This window comes from Mchenga conophoros, linkage group LG17 (assembly GCF_057382185.1).
Source record: "Mchenga conophoros isolate Kocher_MC1m ecotype Shallow Benthic linkage group LG17, M_conophoros_male_GT1.1, whole genome shotgun sequence".
Taxonomy (NCBI): domain Eukaryota; kingdom Metazoa; phylum Chordata; class Actinopteri; order Cichliformes; family Cichlidae; genus Mchenga; species Mchenga conophoros.
Genome location: NC_140542.1, coordinates 5605223 through 5626031, shown reverse-complemented (window position 1 = coordinate 5626031; position 20809 = coordinate 5605223). Strand labels below are relative to the sequence as shown.

General features: G+C 40.7%; 1 protein-coding gene across 4 annotated transcripts in view; it reads left to right on the top strand.

The window, feature by feature from the left end:
• Positions 1–2558: 2558 nt before the first annotated feature.
• ptprz1b (protein tyrosine phosphatase receptor type Z1b) overlaps positions 2559–20809 on the top strand; it is a 68017-nt gene continuing 49766 nt past the window's right edge. Inside the window, exon 1 of one of the 4 annotated variants that reach the window (XM_085253059.1) lies at positions 2559–2943. In XM_085253059.1, the coding sequence (XP_085109185.1) occupies positions 2880–2943 (64 nt within the window). In that variant the 5' untranslated portion in view covers positions 2559–2879. The remainder of the gene's footprint in view (positions 2944–20809) is intronic. The other 3 variants (XM_085253060.1, XM_085253061.1, XM_085253062.1) reach the window with 3 other exon arrangements.

Genomic DNA, 20809 nt, shown 5'->3' with positions numbered 1-20809 from the left:
GGCGCAAATCTTCTCTGTGGGTAACCTAAATGAGCTCCTGTCAGGTTATTGACCTTGTTCCAGTCGTGATGTGAATGCACAGTGAGAGTGAGGAAAGAGAGCAAACACGTAATCCATAATCCATAGCTGCCTGTGTGCACTGGAAACAGAATCAGCTTTACTCAGTAACAGGATGTGAGAAAGCTCTGGATGCTTTTGCAGGAGGCCTTCATCAGGCTGCAACTGTCAGAGGAGACCGTGTGTGGGTCTGACATGTTTGTTATCAGATGATTTGATTCATTTACCCCTCTTTTCTTACACTCATGTTACAGGCTTTGACTATAAAAGGTAATGTTTGTGCGGTTTGAATGAGACTCGGTGAGAGAAGATTCCCTCCGAAGCTTAACTTTTCTATTCGTGAGTAATTACACAAACTGAGGGTCCAATCAGCATGTTTTCCACAGACAACACTCCCGTTCTTTCACAAACATGCATGCACCTTTACTCTTATGTGCCGGCAGCACGGACGCCAGAGGGGATATTGTAACAAGCATCCGAAAAAATGTTGGTCCAACAAGTGAGATGAGGCTCCGGCCTGAGTTAAGGGGGGGATTAGCTCTCTTAATTTATGTTAATGATAGCACACAGAGCAACAAGAGCTGTGTGTTATTGTGTGACTGATGCCTGTCTCACAGACACACAAAAACTCCTGAATCCATCAGTCCACAACCAACTACAGCCAAAACTCTCTACCATCACCCTGTTTCCTCTGTGGGACTGCGCTGGCTCGGCTGCTTCCACATTCTTGTTTTTGTTATTTGTTTCTGCTTCAGCTCAGCAGACTGTCGTCATTTCTCTGCTTAGCTGCGCAAATTCAAGTTGGTTTTTTGTTGTTGTTGTTTTTTTAAAGGTCACCACCTGATGTCCGTCTGTGACATTAGAGCTATTTGAAGTAACCTGCTTTTGTTTTTGGTTGATATTTCTGTGACATCACAGCTGTCTAAATTGCCTGTGGGGACGCTTAGCCCATGAAAAGCCATGCTCATTTCCTATCAATGGGTTTCCTATCACAAACACACACCACAACCTTTCGACTATTTTTGTAATAATGAAGGCTGGAGGGAAGTCCCACAAACAGACACGAGAACAAAAAGGATTGAAATAAAAATGAGCCTTTAATGGCTGTGAGAAACATCCAGGAGCAACAAAGTCTAATAACTGAAGAAACCATAAATCCAAAAAGTAAACAGAATGGAGCAAAGGGATGAATCCTAAAGGAATGATGTTCAGCACACAAGGGAGCATGCACAGATAAACCAAACCGAGACAGGAAACCTCACAACATTCAATCACCCAAACAGAAATCTAGACTTAATAATAAATACAGTTCCAAAACACCACAAAATCTGTGGGCCAGGAAAACTTTTGGCACTCGTGGTATGTTGTGTAAATCATATAGGTTTGATCCTGGAGAAAAGAAGGCTGGATGCAGCCCAAATACCCATACTGTGTACCAGTGGCTAAAGCCCAGATGTAGCCCACATCTCCAGGTTTCATTGGGTCACAAAAACTGTGCAAAAGCCGCCATCCCTAATTTCTTTATATTTTGCTTCCAAGGATCCAGACTGTCTTGGAATTTTTTAAAGCAGCCTTGAGTGGCAGTTTTTCAGATTTCTAAAGAACTTTCAAAGATTTTCTTTGGACATTGTCTGCTTTTTCATTCACTGCAGTCTTGTATGTGACCATTTTTAGTATAATTTCTTTCTTGTTTGTTAAACTACTTAACACTTACCTATGAATCAGTAATGCATTGAAAGGGTCGTAACTGAAGGGATGAACAACTTTTGTGTCTGCACAAATTAGACACATAGTAAAGAACCAATTTTCCATTTCTTTCACCAAATCTATGAAAAATAACAAAGATGACAGAGTTTGACAGGGATAAAGTATTATTTTTGCATGAACAAGGTGATTCCTAAAGAGATATTAGCCAAAAACTTGGTTTAACATGGCATGGTGTGCAGTGTGTCATTACAAAATTTCTTGACGTGTGGAGGACATGAACCGTACCTGAAAATTATAAGAAAGTTCGCATAAGAGAGTCGAGGCTGTGTCACCAAATATTGACTTTTGAGCTTGTGAGAATTGTACAAACTCGGTTTTTGTTATATATGCAGTATTTGACTGAATATTTCAGTAAATCACTGCAGCTATTTCCATTTTTAGCCAAATATGAAGAAATGAGGCTCAAGAATTTTGCACAATATTGTGTAAGGGATGAAAAAAATCAATAAAGTGAGCTATGCAGTGAGAAATGAGTGTGTCACTATACAGCACTGTAACATTAGAGAGCACAGGTACAGTTACTGCATATCCTTGTCATTCCCACAGTGCCACATATTACCAAGATCTCATTGGGTAGATAGGAGGAATACTGTATTATGTGTTGTACTGCCGCCCTGGGATATAAGAGCCTGATCACAGTCGCATGCCACACACACACACACACACACACACACACACACACACACACACACACACACACACACACACACACACACACAATGTCCCTACTACCATAAGGAATTTCGCAGGAGCGAAACAGTGATTTCCATTAATGGCAGTGGGCGGCGCGCGCGCACAGCTCGTCTCTTACTGCGATGTACATGCGCGTCCGTAATCGTCCAACCAGCCAGCGAGCCCGCACTCCTCAAATCAGACCCAGCCGAACCAACCCGAGCCGAACTACAACGATCCGAATCGACATCCCCGCCAGCGCAGTCCAAGGCTGGAGAGACGGAATGATGACCTCTTAACGCATCTTTTACGCACTCGACCCGCTGTCCGTCCCTTAAAAGCTCACATTCCGCCTGTTTGCGCTTGATTCGCGTGCTGAGATCATGGACACAGCACTTCTAAGGACCCATATTATCTTCTCTCTGCTTCTCCTTTTCATCCAAATAGGTAAGAAACTGAGGAGGAAAATGATAAGAATCCCAATTTAAGTGATTGTGGTGGCTGACAAGTGATGCCGTGAATGTTTCTGAACGCCGTTTAAAGACCGAGCGGTGGGTCCGTGTTATTCCCCCGGAATATTCGGCACACTTTCAGCCCGTGTTTCCAAATGTGCAATCGGTGGAAAAGACAGAAGGATTACACATGTTGCCGCTGGCTTCTCGGGGTTTCAGGATTGTTGTTTCAGAGGAAGCGTGCGCAGTGCATGCAGCGGTTTCCCTGATCATGCTTTAGACGTGTTGAAGCGTTTTCAAAGACAAGTTGAAGAGTGAATGAAATGTGATGCTCGCTGTGAGCGCGCTCGGTGTTTGATGTTTTATTTGGTGAACGCTCGCGGTCTTCTAAACGCATCTGAGAAGATAAATATTAATCAACATTTTCAGTGACATGACGGGATTCCACTGGGCTTTCTCTGAGTCACAAACATGTAGATACAATCTACATTTTCATTTAAATTGGAAGACGCGGGAATCCATATGAAAGCTTAATGTTTAGCACATTGTGGTTTAAGTACGGTTCTATATAATGTTTGAAAGTACTTTTTGGTTTGGCTGCTGAATTCACGCCTTTAACATTTACTCACCTCAGTTATTATTTTTTGACCTTGTTGGCTCATTTTAACCTCACCTTAATAGCTTGTTGATGCCAAATCACAGATACTCATTCGTGTATTGAAATTGGTACAGATTTGCGTAACAGGTGGGGAAGAAACTGTGAATTCTGTGTATCCTGACTGCAAACACATTACCAACGACTAATAACTGGAATACATAAGCATCCGATCTGTTCAGATTTCATCAAAACCAGATTAGTGGCAGTTCCAAGATCTAGCCCCCTCATGGAGCAAAGCCAAGTTACATGAATTAAAGCGAACAGTGTAGCTTTAGATGGTAACTTTCGTTCACTGTGAAATATATTATAGTAGTAAATTGATGCTGAAATATAACCAATATGGCATATCTAAGTGTTATCATAAAACCTGAGGCAAACAGTAAAATTGAAGTGGCCCCAGGAGGGATTTTCCTGGCACAGAGTCAGGAATTTTTCAACAAGAGTTCAAAAGTGAAGAATGAAATGAAGACGTTTCTAAATTTGCTGAGGTGCTCTTTGAACTACTTAGAGGGACGCCTGCCAATCTCAACCAGCTTCTGTCTGAAGCTGGTTGAAAAACGTTGATTTTGACCTCATAACAAACAGTCAGTTGTTCAAGGTTGAGTCTTAATGAGGTTATCCAACTGATTTTTATTCAATCGGCTGTTCAAAAGGCAGAATCCCATGACGGTCCAGTTATTAAGCCGAGATCAGACGGTTTCAAACGTTTTCACGTCCCGAAACACAAACCTGTCTGCTCCCATTTGATGAGATTTTCTCTGATGACATCCTTTCTTTTTTTTCCTTCTTTTAATTTGATAAACTCTAAATTTGTACAGAAATAGATGCATCATGATAGATGGTACGAGGGAGGGAAGATACCTGAAATCTTCCTCTACTACATGGTTGATTGGTTGGATGGTTGAATTCAATAATAGCAGTGCAATTGCTATTGCTCTCATGTCAAGAAAAAAAAAGAAGAAGAGGATCAGAATCTGCATAAATTCCACCGGCCTTTAACTCCTTCCACCACCTGCTGTCACCACAGGGTAAAGGCCATATCTTAATTAAATGGAGATGCTCGGAATAAAGAGATCTGTGCATCTGAGATTTGGTGTGATCGGCTGAGATCATTTTCTACTGAACTTTAGAGGAGTTCCTTTCTAAGAAAAGCCTTTGCACGGTCAAAGTTTGAGATGAAGTTGTTGGCGTCCACTTGTTGTTGATTCTCTTTGCAATTATCTGATGCAGTTTGGTCCATTGCTTTTTGAATGTTTATGTGAAAGCTTATGTTTTCAGATACATAGTGAGAGAAATATTGTCTCCCCTCTCTCGAGGAAGCACAGCGTCTCCCCCCACCATCTGTCTCCCAATATGCCTGGACACCACACAACATCACACACATTTTCTTGCTCAGCCTTGCTGTCACACTCCTCCGTGCAAACACACACACATACAAATAGCAGTGAACACAGTCCTTTTTGCTGCGCCTTATGCTTTTTAACAGCACAGTCTCCATACAGCGTACATCTGACTTCTCAGTGTGTATCACACCTGCTGCCTTTCATGCTCTATCTGCAGTTTAGCAGGAAGGAGAGGATGTGAGCTTGTGTTCCCTTTTGGATACAACATTTTGGCTTTGTACATATGAAGAACCAAGTGTTTGGAAACCCCCATAACATGGAGTTTTAGTATCCTGTGATCCTGCTGGTTAGAGATTTAAACCTAATCTGATTCAGCTCAGCATGGTGGTTGTCTCCTCTGGTGCTCTTACCACTTCACAGCACTCTGGGCTTCGCTCAGCTCACACGTTAAACTCAGCTTTCCAAACACAACACCTTGTAGCTGATGCTTTTTTCCCCAGCTTGGTTCTGCAGTTGGTTGCGCGGTACCACCAATCATTTTGTATTGAGTTTAGCTCTAGTGTTGAGCTTGGAAATAGTAGCAAAGGCACTGTGGCTGTAATAGATTTGGCAGTGCATGACAGATAGTTAGATGGAGTGAGACAGAAACAGGCTGCATGCTATTGATCAGTGTGTGTGTGTGTGTTTGATCTGTGAGTGTAGTGTGTACTAATCTCATCAAAATTCCTCTGATCATCAGATGAATTTCATGAAGCCCCCTGTGCAGAAAATCTGAGCATTACAGCACCATGCACTGTCATCTCTGAAGTGTTCAGCGAATTGTACGGTGTGCTTGTGAGATACCATCTGGCTGGCCAGTGCACTCTGGGAATTTGAACCAAAGGGGTTGCATCCGGTGACATAAGGATAGGATGCCTGATGGTGTAATAGTAATTGGCTACAAAATATTGGCACGTACATCCTGGCACCCCTAGTGAACTGAGCATGCTCCATGTGTAAACACATCAATTATATAAAAGAAGCAGTCGAATCAGTCAAATAGATGGTAATGCACAATAGACGTGTCTCTTCTGTAACAGTTAGATTTAAAATTTTTACTTTTAAATGAGATCTGTTGCCTTTTTTCCTTTTTTTTAATATACATTATAGAATATTTATTGCTATGGTGGTTGATGCTCATATTAGATATGGTCGAAGACTCTAATAAGAGGTTTATAGAGAATATAATACATAAACTGATACATACAGTGCATACGACTGTCCCTGTGTCCCCTCAGTTTGAATGAAGACACCACCTTGTCTCCAAACTGTTGCCAACTGCTCACTGAGCCATAAGGAAACTTGAAAAAGTGAGATCCAAACCAGAAACGGAGAATGTTTTCCTTCAATGTAAAAGCTGTGCCTTATCAGTGCAACCAACACGTTTCAGAAGGTGCAACAACCAATTGCTAACCAGCAGGACAATGCCCATTTTTCGCTGGTGACCGGAGTTTGCCAAGGGGTTGTGATCATTCTCTTGGGCTCTGTGACAAGTCTAAGAATTAAGAATGAATGAAAATTAGTTCTTTAAGCGAACTTTAAAATCACCATATTGACATTAAATCTGTTACTTTATCAATCTTCGTAGGCAAATTGAACACCACGATAAGCTGTGCAGGTTCGTAGCTTAGCAAAGTCGTACTAAAACATTTGACAGATTTTCCAGCGCCGTGTAGCACATAAATCGTTTCCAGGTCAGTAAACACAACCAGAATTCATACATAAGGCACACGGGATTATAAGCTGCACTGTCGATTTTCAGAAAAATCAAAGGATTGATTTTAAGTGTGCCGTATTTTCCAAAAAACACGGCAATAACGACGGCCCGCTAGCATGTTCTACCAAAAATAGTGCTTTGTTGTGTATCTGACGGACGAAAGCCAAACCAGTTCCACACCACTGAAGTTGCAGCATTTTTACAAACCAATTCTGGTTCATCCGTTTCACTCAACGATCCGCTTTCGCCCTTCTCATTCTCCGTCGCCGCCATGCTTTTTCCACCATGTGCGTATGAAAACAAAGGCACTGCGCATTTACCCATATCACGATATTTCATTTTCTTATCGTTGCCCAACATTATACCGTGAATGGTATGATATGGCCCAGCCTTAAATTAAATCATGACAGACAGTGCACGTTTTCAGCTTTAATTTGAAGGGTTTTACAAAAGTAATGGATTCATTGTTAAGGATTGCAGCCATTCTTGTACACAGAGAGCCATTTGCAGAGGCTCAACAGTAATTGGACAAGCAAACATAATTTTAAATATAAAGATTATTTTTAATACCTGGGCCTAAATTCTATGCAGTGAGTGACTGCCTGAAGTCACATACACATAACATGCTTCCCTTGAGATGCTCTGCTGTGTCTTTACTACAGCTGCCTTCAGTTGCTGTTTTTTTTGTGGGTCTCTCTGCCTTTAGTTTTGTCTTCAGTAACTGAAGCATGCTCCCTTGGGTCAAGATCAGGTGACTGCTGTGGTCATTCAAGAATATCCCATTTCTTTGGCATGAAAAGTTTCTGGGTTGCTTTTGCATTATGTTTTGGGTCAGTATCCATTTTCACTGTGAAACATTGTCTGGTTAGTTTTGGAGATCAGTTTTGACTAAATCTGAACAGAAAGTACACCCTGTACACTTCACAGGCCATCCTTCTGCTCCTATCAGTAGTCATATCATATACACATTAGCCGAGCCATTCCTGCACGTGCCATAATACTGCTTTGGATCATGAGCTGTTCCTTTCCTTCCTTCATACCTTTCTCTTCCAAACATACTGGTTTAAGTTACAAGTCTTAATTTTATCTCTCCAACGAACCAATTACAATGAGATACTTCCCTTCTGTTCTTGACAATGTGACATTGGAAATAACTCTGTGATCATCCACTTTGTCCTCTGTGGCATTAGGCCTTTTGGTGTTGCCCGTACATGCCTTCTTTTTAAGAATATAGAATACATTAGCCAACTTCTACATTTTTATTTTCTGCTCTCTCTTTGGTAGGTTTATTTTGTTTTTTTCAGCCTAATGATGGCCTCCCTCACTCACATGGACATATCTTTGAACTTCATTGTTCCAGCAAACAGTTACTGAATGCAGGTTCAGCACTTCGAGTCAACTAATACAACTACTACAGTGCTTTTGTAAAACCCTTGAATTAAAGCTGCACCCAAATCAAATCTTGAATGTTTGATTTAAAATTCACCGTGGTGATGAACAAAGAAATAATTACACACATTCAAAAAAAAAAGAAATTTCACTGTCCAACAACTTACAGACCTAAATGAATAAAAATTTAAACTAATAAATGTATTTATGTTGATAATTTCATTTATTTGCACATACTATACTATAAGCTCTGCCTGATTTTACTTTCAGGTTCACTGCTTGTGCAGTGATGTCAATAGTGGGCAAAACTGAACTGAATTGAGCAGATCGACCTCTTAGATTGCTCTGTTGTCACTGATTACAGAGCCATTGTAGGGTCTTCACCTGACAAAATAATGTTAATATAATGTGGTGCTACATAAATGAAATTGAATCAAACTGAAAATTAAAAATGAACTTGGATATCCAATGTATCTATTTGAGGCAATGTTAAAGGATACCTCATAGAAAAATCAGGTCACTGCCTAATTTAAAAATCCAGAACCCTCTGAGCGTTTTAGTTGGTGTCAGCATCAACATAACATAGAAGTACTACATATTTCTATTTCGGAGCCCTGCTGTTTTGTACATAGGATTGCATTTAAGATAAAGTCTGTTTGTCAGTCTCCATCTACCTTTAACTCCATACTTAAGATGAGATTATGTGCGCACTAATTTACACACATGCACACACACATTCATACACACGTGTGCAGGCTGGTGGAGTCAAGCTTGGTCAACCAACGAAATAAAAATCTTCACTGAGGGAAATAAATCTTGTTAGAAAGATTTTCCAAAGCCTTCTTAACTGTCTGGCATTTGGGATTTAAAAAAAAGTGTATATATTTATATAAAATCTGATTTCTTTTTTTCTTGACAACACACTGGGGAGAGGATGATATTGCATTAAAAAAAAAGATTCATTCTGAAAGTTGAGGAATCTATTAACATTTCTGTGTTCTGCAGACTTTGTACAGCAAATCGTATTGAAAGCCAAACTTGAATGTTGAGTATACATGCAGAGGTAGGAAGAACTGTCCGTAGCCACTGCTGGGTTGGTGTTGCTAAAAACCACAGCTGTTGCACTGAATAATTGATTGGCTGCTTTCTACTTTGATAATTTTTCTTCCTGCCCTCTGTTTTTCCCCACTCATGCAGCTACTTTTCTGTCTGGCCCCTCCATCTAAAGCATTATACTCGTAAGTGCTCTTATTCTTTAATCCACTCAGACGCATTCTGCTGCGACTGTGACAGCGTTTGGTCATGGCTATTTTAGAGCTGGTCTGTGCCACGAGGACTGACGGATCTCTTTGATACTGAGCGGCCTGAACAGGAAACTCAGCTCAATGAATTGCTTATGTCAGTCAGAGCTTTCTTTTTTTTTCACAAATTACTTTGGTTGCTGTTGTCAGTTGTGATTTAAAAATGCATAAAGTGTCAAAGATAAAAGGGCATCAAAACCTGCACAAAGAGGTAGTGGGAATGATTGAGGATTTAAAAAAAACAAAAAAAACCAACTTAGTTTCTATATTTTAAAAATAAACTTTAGTCAGTTTTCTCTCGCAGTTTAGTTTCGTTTTTAATCAGTGTTTAATTTTCAGTTGTCTCATTCCGATTCACTGTTTCAGTTGGTTATGTTCCTAATAAGGTCATGGTTTAGGCTTAAATGCATCTGTGGCGGCAAACATATACAGTGGGGCAAAAAAGTATTTAGTCAGCCACCGATTGTGCAAGTTCCCCCACCTAAAATGATGACAGAGGTCAGTAATTTGCACCAGAGGTACACTTCAACTGTGAGAGACAGAATGTGAAAAAGAAAATCCATGAATCCACATGGTAGGATTTGTAAAGAATTTATTCGTAAATCAGGGTGGAAAATAAGTATTTGGTCAATAACAAAAATACAACTCAATACTTTGTAACATAACCTTTGTTGGCAATAACAGAGGTCAAACGTTTACTATAGGTCTTTACCAGGTTTGCACACACAGTAGCTGGTATTTTGGCCCATTCCTCCATGCAGATCTTCTCGAGAGCAGTGATGTTTTGGGGCTGTCGCCGAGCAACACGGACTTTCATCTCCCGCCACAGATTTTCTATGGGGTTGAGGTCTGGAGACTGGCTAGGCCACTCCAGGACTTTCAAATGCTTCTTACGGAGCCACTCCTTTGTTGCCCGGGCGGTGTGTTTTGGACCATTGTCATGTTGGAAGACCCAGCCTCGTTTCATCTTCAAAGTTCTCACTGATGGAAGGAGGTTTTGGCTCAAAATCTCACGATACATGGCCCCATTCATTCTGTCCTTAACACGGATCAGTCGTCCTGTCCCCTTGGCAGAAAAACAGCCCCATAGCATGATGTTTCCACCCCCATGCTTCACAGTAGGTATGGTGTTCTTGGGATGCTCAGTATTCTTCTTCCTCCAAACACAACGAGTTGAGTTTATACCAAAAAGTTCTACTTTGGTTTCATCTGACCACATGACATTCTCCCAATCCTCTGCTGTATCATCCATGTGCTCTCTGGCAAACTTCAGACGGGCCTGGACATGCACTGGCTTCAGCAGCGGAACACGTCTGGCACTGCGGGATTTGATTCCCTGCCGTTGTAGTGTGTTACTGATGGTGACCTTTGTTACTTTGGTCCCAGCTCTCTGCAGGTCATTCACCAGGTCCCCCCGTGTGGTTCTGGGATCTTTGCTCACCGTTCTCATGATCATTTTGACCCCACGGGATGAGATCTTGCGTGGAGCCCCAGATCGAGGGAGATTATCAGTGGTCTTGTATGTCTTCCATTTTCTGATGATTGCTCCCACAGTTGATTTTTTCACACCAAGCTGCTTGCCTATTGTAGATTCACTCTTCCCAGTCTGGTGCAGGTCTACAATACTTTTCCTGGTGTCCTTCGAAAGCTCTTTGGTCTTGGCCATGGCGGAGTTTGGAGTCTGACTGTTTGAGGCTGTGGACAGGTGTCTTTTATACAGATGATGAGTTCAAACAGGTGCCATTCATACAGGTAACGAGTGGGGGACAGAAAAGCTTCTTACAGAAGACGTTACAGGTCTGTGAGAGCCAGAGATTTTCCTTGTTTGAGGTGACCAAATACTTATTTTCCACCCTGATTTACGAATAAATTCTTTACAAATCCTACCATGTGAATTCATGGATTTTCTTTTCACATTCTGTCTCTCACAGTTGAAGTGTACCTCTGGTGCAAATTATTGACCTCTGTCATCATTTTAAGTGGGGGAACTTGCACAATCGGTGGCTGACTAAATACTTTTTTGCCCCACTGTAGCTGGGAAGTCACCAACCTTCTGATTTGTAGCTGACCGGCTTCACTAATAAACTCCAGCCCCTTCCAAGAAGTATGACCTGTAGCGACCTTAGTGAAACTTAGTTTGCTGGGGAAGTGACTCTATGCAGAGGTGAAAGTCTTCTTTCACCAGATATCTTCAGTTGTCTGGTGTTATGGCAACTCTGACCTCAGCTAGTAATGCTACATTTCTCCGTGGCTTTGGCAGTGTTTGTAACGTGGTGGAGGATCAACATTTCATTAATGTTTCTATGAATTCTCTGAAAACCATGCAACACAATGCTGATAACATAAGACGAGTTCTGGTTACCAACTAGAAAAGCCTTCAGTGCTCTTCAGTTTTTCAATGATCTCCTCTTTTGCTACAACTGATACTGGCAACATCAGCACTACCTCTTTAGAACCTGGGATTGGATTCATCATACCTGAAATACAACCATCCAGCTGCCTTGCACTGGCCCAGCAATGTGTGGTTAAATGTTTCTCTGAGAAATAAGATGCCCGGCTTTCTTGTGTGGTATCTAGATGCTAGGTGACTTGGAGAGTAAGAGAAGTTCAAACCCATGTTACTTTGTCACTTCACAGCAATTGGCCGTCACAGACTTGAAATGGTGGTAAATTTGTCTTCACCATTTAGTGCTTTAAGTCTGAAAATGTCCAGGAGCTGATAAGAGGATGAAGATAAGGATCAGAGGAGTTTGCATCTAAAAAGGCCAATGTCTGGATAAGAGGGGACAAAAGGTGAAAAGGAGAGGAAGAGAGTAACTAAGCCAGTGAAACCAGTGCTCAGATATACAATGCCAATGCCAATGCTCTCTCTGTGGTCTCTCCAGTTGAGAAAGTCTGTCTGAAGTTACAGCAGCTGACAATGGCCGTCTGTCTCTGTCTCTGCCCACATACAAAAGCTACTGTTGTTGTTTTTTTTTGGTTTTTTTAAGAGGCTGGCACAAGGACCAAGGCTTCTGGAGAGGGAGTACCTTTCTAGTATGTTTCTGTACTTCTGAACTCACACAATCACACTTTTAGGACAGTTCTTAGTTAGATAATTGAATAAAGTTAAGCTTTATGCTAAAGTGTAATTCAGACTTGACTTTTATTTAAATACCAATTTATATCTTTAGTTATGTGTGCTGCTGATAGACCTATAACTGCAAATACTTTTGTTTGGCATCTTAGACCTATATCAGAGGTTAGACTGACCATGACAGCACAGTATTGTTTTTTTTTTATTGACAACAAAAATTTCAGATGTAAAGAAAATGGAATAATGGATAAAATAATATGTGACACTGAAATTAATCAGTATATTAATTGTTTGTTGCACCCCTTTATTCCTCAGTTGCTTTAATTTGAGCTATATGATTTGGAACATACAAGGTCTTAAATAATCAAATCCAATTTGAGCCGACTGTTAATTTGATTTGGCGCCGTAAAAATAAAATTGAATTTAATTGAATAATGCAGAAAGGTGACAACCAGGACAGACCTACAACATCCAGAGCCTTAAGGAAGTCGGGGCACCCCAGGGCCCTGGCACTGAGCAAAAAAGTGGTTGTATTGAAAGTTAAAGGAGATTTAGCTTTTACTTTTTCAAGCACAAAATTCAGAGAGGGGAAGAGTAGAGGTTGAGTGAATTTGAGCAGAGCATTAAGTTTTTTTTTCTCCAGTGGGAACGTTCATTAAGTTGCTGCTGCTGTGACCAATGAGTTTTTTGAAAGTTGATTAACCCCCACCAGCCAGCCACCCCATTAGTCACACATGCTTGCGTGCACATAGAGATTCTTGAATCGAAAGATTTGGGTGAGCTCTTGGAGCAGTCTCCCCTATATTTGTGTGCTTGAACACTTTTTCAACAGCCCTTGAATACCTTTGTATACGTGCATAAATACAAATGTATATGTGTAGGGATTGTTTTTGAAGTCTGTAAGTGTATCCATGTGTTTTTGTGTTGCTATTCCAGCCTATGTGTGTTTGTGTGTGAGCGCTTTCTGCTAAACAGGAGAAGAATTGGGGGCGTGATCCTGCCCTGAAAAATAGAGAGGAGAGGGGATGGTTTTGTATCCATGGAGATAGAGAGAGTCAGAGTAGGAAGCCGACAGGAAGTCAGGGTGTTCAGCACGCCATCAGGGGCTCTTCCGTTGTCATGACGCTGTGAACTGTTGTCATGGGAACTCTGCTGATTGAGGCTGAATGCTTATGGAAAGCATGCTGAATAGACTCTACAATGAGTCTCGACACTTGTTGATAGGGAAGTTTTTCCACAATTACGCTTTAAGGAATCACCAGATGAACAAGACTGTGCGATGTTGTTGGTCTGTGTCGTAACATAACGTAAGATTTAACCAACCTAGAGCAGAAAATTCTCAGAGAAAACAAAACAGCCTTCAAGAAGCCATATGTTTTTTTCCTTATGTCCTTTTTGTGCATTCAGATTTGTTAGCTTTCCTCGAGTAAACAAATCTTGCAGATCCTAGGAAATCTTCAAGATGATCTTTGTTTAAAACCACAAACAGATGTATCAGTGTGCAACCTGGCCCCACTAAACTACAGACTACTAATCGCATATTCCAAACACACACACACACACACGCGCATATCCAAAGATGCTGTGATGCAGTTTGTGCCAAGCAGATGGAAATGGTACATCTCACTGCTCTAATGGGCAGATTAGTGAGACGCACACACATGGACGCACAAAGCTCGCTGATGACTAAGGTGGACATGTACACAACAGTAACCACAACACATAACCAGTGGGAACACGGGAATTGGGTTGAAACATTAAGCACGGACATGCACACACACACACACACACACACACACACACACACAGATAAACAGTTGTGCGTGCCAACTGGCTGCTTTCCTTCAGTCCACTGCGCTCCTTCCTGCATACATATGTGTGTCCTAGATGTCGCCTCACATCACTCATTCGTTACTGGTAATACGTGTGTCATGGCTTATTTAATCTCCTTTGATAATTGTGTGTTCACCTCATTTGACTAAGAAAATGATCTGACACGTACTCACATGTGTATGTGTGCCAGAGAGAGAGAGCATATGCTTTCATGTGCTGCATTTATTCATAGGCTTTGGATAAGAAGGCTCCTGTCTGACCTGCTAGTTTGATTTTTATCTAGGAGAAAAAATTTGAGGTCAGTCCCCTGCAGGGCCTCTGCTACTCACAGTTCATCAGAAATATCCCAGCTGCAGGCTAAAAGTGGAGAGAACATGCTCATTCATCTTCTTAACATCTGGCTTTAACCCAAGGCTGGGATCTTTTTTTCAGAGTTTAACACTATAGCTTTATGAGCTTACCTCATTTAACTTAGAAGATTATACTGAAGCCCAATGAACAAGACAAGAGCTCTCTCAATCCTAATTTAATAGAACAGGAAGATAATAAAGTACTGTATATAAATAAATATACTGTATATCAAAGATGGATCCAGCCAGAGTGGTGATCCCCGCTGATTTGAAAGCTATTTCTCTTAATCTCAAGTTTGCCATTGAGGTCATTAGATTATTTTTTTTTTAACTAGATATGATCATATATGTCTGAGACAGTAGTGCTGGGGGGGTTATTAGCTAATGCTAGCCTGGCTTAGTTAGCAATAGTGATATTTAATTGGATGCACAATAATAAGTTTTAAAAAAAGAATTTTATTTTTGGGAATATCGTATAGTTGACTCCTTACAGTGTTTTTCAGCAGCTACAACTAAACGCCGAAAAGGATTAGAAAGCATCCACCTGTCGATCAAATTGGCTACACTCCTCCTGTGCCCATCTTCAATTCAATTCAATTCACTATATATCGCCAAATCACAACAACGGTCACCTCAAGGCGCTTTATATTGTAAGGTAGACCCTACAATAATACATACAGAGAAAAACCCAACAATCATATGACGCCCTATGAGCAAGCACTTTGGCGACAGTGGGAAGGAAAAACTGCCTTTTAACAGGAAGAAACCTCCGGCAGAACCAGGCTCAGGGAGGGGCGGGGCCATCTGAGCCTACATCTAAAATATTCCAGGAATTGTTTACAAAAAATCTTAACAGAATAACAGAAAAATACAGCAAGAGGACACCTGCTCATTAATTTTTACTGTTGTGGTAATTGCTGCTCTCTGGACACTGCCTACGTATGATATTGTCATTCAATTTATTGTGTGCAGTAAACAAGAATATTGCACAGGCGAAAGAAAATGTTTAACTCAATGCAACTCTGATTACATTACTAACTCCTGCTGCCAGTGTGGGGATTCCCTTATAGTACAGTCCGCACCCTGAAACACACTAAAGCTTTTGTCCCATGGAGACCCAGCAGCCACTTTTGAGTTGTCAGGCGGTGTGTAGATGAAACTGGTTAAAGCTGAGAAGAGTTTTAAATTACAGAACAAGCTTGGTTTTATTAGATTTTCATGGAGCCAAATGGCAGGAAAGGAATATGTGATACCTCATCTGGCTGGACATAGTCGGGTGTCAACGCTCTGTGTGTGTGTGTATGTGTGTCTGCATATGTGTCTTTTAACCCTCCCTTTCCCAGCTGTTCAAGACAGGGCCCCATATTTTCATGGTCACCTCTAAACCAGTCACATGCACACGCATACACACACTTTCTCACAAAGCTTATTTCTTTGCCTCTTTCAGAACAGCTGGAGTGCAAGACAGTCCACATGCTCTGTTACACACACACACAGAGTGCAATGATAGGCTTTTGTGATAAGGTTTTATATTGCGCTTTTAATGTCGTTGACTCTCTGCGGAACAATGTTTGGTTTGTTTAGCACACAGAAACAATATCCTCCATTTTATATGGAGCCTAATCTCTTAAACTCATAACCTGCACTGGTGGACTTTATTCTGAGGTTTCATTCTTTCAGGTGGACATAGATATATGTGAGACATCTTAAACACAGCAACACACAGAAAGACCAGAAAAGGTCCCAGAACTAGGCAAAACTGGGCAAAATCTGCATTTTATCTATAAGTAATTAAATTACTGGGATTTTATTAGATGGACAGTTTAATAAATGATGTTCATTGAACCATTTAATGGATATTTAATTAGACTTGTAAATAACAGGGTGCTTGTGGTACAACCAACATTTAAGCTGTCTCTTGTTTAAATCTTCGTTCTGTTTAACCATCCTGCTAATGGACCTGTGCATAGTTTCCAGTATGACACACAGGAAATCAGACCGAGGCTGATAGAGTACGATAAGGAAACAGACATAGTGAGACGGTGAGAGATGACATGCATACTAATTTAACCAGCTGATGGCTAACACAGCTGAGTGCTATATAAGTTATAAGATGGCCCCTGGTGGTATGTGCCTGTGTGCGTTTGTGTGTGTGTTTGGGCTTGTGTTTCTGACGCTGAGGTCAACAGGTGTCACGTTTTATGTGACGCGGATGTAGTGTGTTCATCAGAGATCCGTCAGGGCAGTTTTTGTCACTGCGTCCTTTCACTTAGCAGTGTTCAGTTTATGGTTGAATGCCTCAATTTGGCTTTGGATGTTGGTTTGACACTCAGGTCAAATTTAAGATGAATGTAAGATTAACAAAAAGAGGCGACTCTCCCCCTTTTTGTATAGTTTGTCTGTATTCAGGGGCCAGTCTAGTTTGCTATCTAGTGGTAAAACTAGATATTTAGATTTTGTTACCACTTCTATGTCCAACCCACAAACTTTCACAGGGTGGAGACGAGCTCTGAATTTTTGCAAATCTACTATTGTGTCCTTCTTCTTAGAGTTGTTCAGTATGATGTAGTTTATTAAATGAGCCAACAGTTACATCTCAGACTCTACAGGCCTCTGTTAACATCCTAAATGTTAAAGTTCTTGACAGAACAATTAGAAAAAGATGAAAAAATTAAAGCGTGTTTGGAAGGGTTGCCAGGAGAAAGCCTCTTCTCTTCAAAAACATAAAAGCGCGGCTTATGGTTTGTAAGGATGTATCTAGAGAAACCACAAGACCTTTGGAATAATGAGGTTTGGACACAAAGGGCCAGAGTTAATATGTTTGGCCATAATGGCTAACACCAAACACAGCATATCTGCAGAAACACTTCATAACAACTGTCAAGCACAGGGGTGGATGTGTGATGATTTGGGCATGTCGTGCAGCTACAGGACCTGGACATCTCACAGTCATTGAGTCAATCATAAACTTTTCTATGAGTTAAATGTGAGGTCATCTGTCAACAGCTAAACCTTGCTTGGGGTCATGCACGAGAACAATAATCTGAAGCAGTAAATTTACAACAGAATGGCTGAAAAATAAAAGAATAAAATGTTGCAATGACCCAATCAAAGTCCAGACTTTGACCTGACTTAACAAAGCTATGCTTAAACTGAAGCGAGAGAGCCTGACAAAGCCACGTGAGAATGATTATTTTGAGTTTTTATTTCCAGGCAGTTCTACAAGCTACTGCATTTTTTTAACAGTCTATTTCTGCATTTTGATTTAGTTTTTGTTAGATAAATAGTGACACAGTGGAATTCATCATGTTTTGTTGTTCACTAAAGCTTTGGATGTTTATTTAAAAAAGTCTTCATTTATCTTACAGCAGACAAATATGATGCCTCGCAGCTTGAAGGTTTTGAGTTTTCTTTCTGTGTGAAATTTGCATGTTCTCGCTGTGCCAGTACATGCCAGCCTATTTGTGGAGCCTAAATTGGCTGCAGCGGTGGATGTGAGCAATAGCAGGCTGTCTCCTTGTGTTAGTCCTGTTATGGTTTGATGACCTGTCCAGGGTGTACCCCATCTCTTTCACAATGTCAGCTGGGATGAGCTTCAGCCCTCTGTAACCCTAGTTAGATAAGCAATGGTCTGAAAAAAAATCTATTTTAGTGGATGTCTCTTTAGGGTCCCCTTTCCTAAAAGCTCCCTGTCTGCTTACTGTAAGCCTTTGTTGGAATCATTTCAGAAAAACTAACAATCTAAGTATCATAGATTTCTGCTTGAAAATGGTCTCTGTACAAATTAGATCCATTTACATGTATTATTAACATTGTAACATTGTAACATCGTACATACAATTGAATTCACATATGATTTTTACCAGGCTTCAAAGTAAACCCCTTATAAATGAATACATTCACAGGACCTCACAGACACCTTTCCCTCTGTGGGTGAACACATGTGGGCTTCCTGTTGGAGTGCTGAGACTCATTTAAGAGGACAACAGTAATAACATCTACCATTAAAAATCAGTGTGTGTTGGTGTAAACATAGCAGCCTATTCCCTCATCTCAGGAGTCGGGCTAAATCTCCCCCAGGAGTCATGTAATCCAACACGGTGCTATTCATTAGTGTTCAGCTGGGACAGCTTCGCTTTTCCTTAATCTAATAACAGTGAGAAGGTTTCAATGAATCATTCCCGCAGCATCTCCATCCCCCCACCGCAGCCTTCACCAGAAGAAAACCAATGCTATTGCTGTATAAATCTAATAAAAACAACCAAAAAACAAGTGACATATCAGTTTAATTCAGTGAATGAGAAATCCAGTGATCCAAAACTAATGCAGGTTCACAAACTGCAACACTAAAATTCTTTGCCTAAACATCAATTCTTGATTTAATTTGGTAAGTTCACGTCCCTGCTCTGGGCAGAGGGGGATTGGTAACTAAAGAAGGAGAAAAGGTCACGGTCAAATATGTAGACTGAAACAGTAAATTTCAGCACTTCATCACCAAATCACGTCTGGAATGAATCAGTGTTGATGTAATGAAATTCGAGAGGTAGCACTAACCCGTCAGGGTGATGGGAGCAGGAGGTAACAGTTTCATGACCTTTGCCTTTGTGATCTTTGTCCCCTTTTCCATTTAAAAGTTGTTTTTTAAATTTTGTCTACAAGAAAAGTGGCACTGTAAATTAAAAATGCACCTACTACTAATACCTGCTATTTAATTTAAGAAACGTGGTTGTGTGATGCTATTTTATTTTTTATTTTTTTTTAAGGAAAATAGTTTTTCCCAACCAGCTGATACACATGTGAAAACGAAGGATCTTTTGTGCTTATATGCATGAGTGTTGCTCTGATAACAAATTATCCTCACTGACTGACACGTCAGTGTAGTCAGTGTCGTCAGTGTCAAGTGCCTGTTCCACGCCTTTCAGTCAGGATTTCATTCATCTTAATTACTTTCATTTATCACAGGACATCAGTTACTTCTGGATGCCCTTGATGCAGGTATCAGATAGTAGCCGTGTGATTGTTTGACAGTGAAACATTGTTGGAGCGCTGCATGTCCTTTGACTTTCCTGTCTAAATAAAACACCGTTCATAGAAAGTCTTCTTTCTGCAGCAGTCTCTTAAAATTTTAATATCAGGAAATCTGATAAAGCAGATAAAGTGCAGATGGGTGGAATAATACAGTGATTCAGCTGTGAGCTTTATGCATGGCCAGCCTGTAGCAGTGAAAGCCCATCAGTCTCCGCTATGCTCTTAAAGCAGAGAGCACCAGTGTCTTTTTGCTCCTGGCTTTTCACTGTCTCGTCATCTCTTCCCTCAAGTAGTGTCTAAAAACTGACTGACAGCCACAGACCAAATGTGGCTTTGTGGCTCTTGTGGCTAGCTCCTGCTGTAGCTATGAAACCTATCTGTGTGATCCAAAATGTCCACAAACCCCCCAATATATGCCTTATCTTATCTGCTAAAAGCTTCAACTTTACAGTTTTTGCACTGGAAAAACCCCCAAAAGTTTCCACATGTGTGCATTTCAGCATAACGTATTCATTACTGATAACAAAAGGTATTTTCGTTAGCAGTGCTGCATGTGTACTTATAACTTGCAGTGAAGACAGTAGTAACCCTGGACAATATGTGCATGTTGTGCAGAGAGTTGGGACTTGTGTGTAAATGGTGTTTTGTAAACTTTACATGAGGGGGGAAAGGAGGGGCAAGAGGTCTAGGCAGGGTGGCACATACCTCTTCAGTGAAGTAAGTAAGTATGAAAATCCTCTATATGTAAAAGGAGTCAATAAAATATCAGCAAAACACTTTAAAACTATTTATTATACCATTATCTCTTCTAAGGAAACTAAGAACATTTTTAGGTAGGTAGGTTTAGACAGTTAGTTTTTTCAAGTATTTAAGGACGTAAAAGTTGGAGTTGCTGAACAGAAAAAAAGTTTATTTTTAAGGATTCTTCACTAAACTGAGAAACACTTTTGAAAAAATCTCTTAGGATTCAACAAGCCACTGTTGTAAAGGAACATCATGAGCTCAGGCAGTATACCTGAAGCTGCTGGTTCCTGTTCATGGAGAGTTTTGTCTCTTTCTCTGCCAGCTCTTTTAAGAGAATGCTTGTCTTGGTTTCCTCCTTCTGGTCTTCCATCTACATTTGTCCT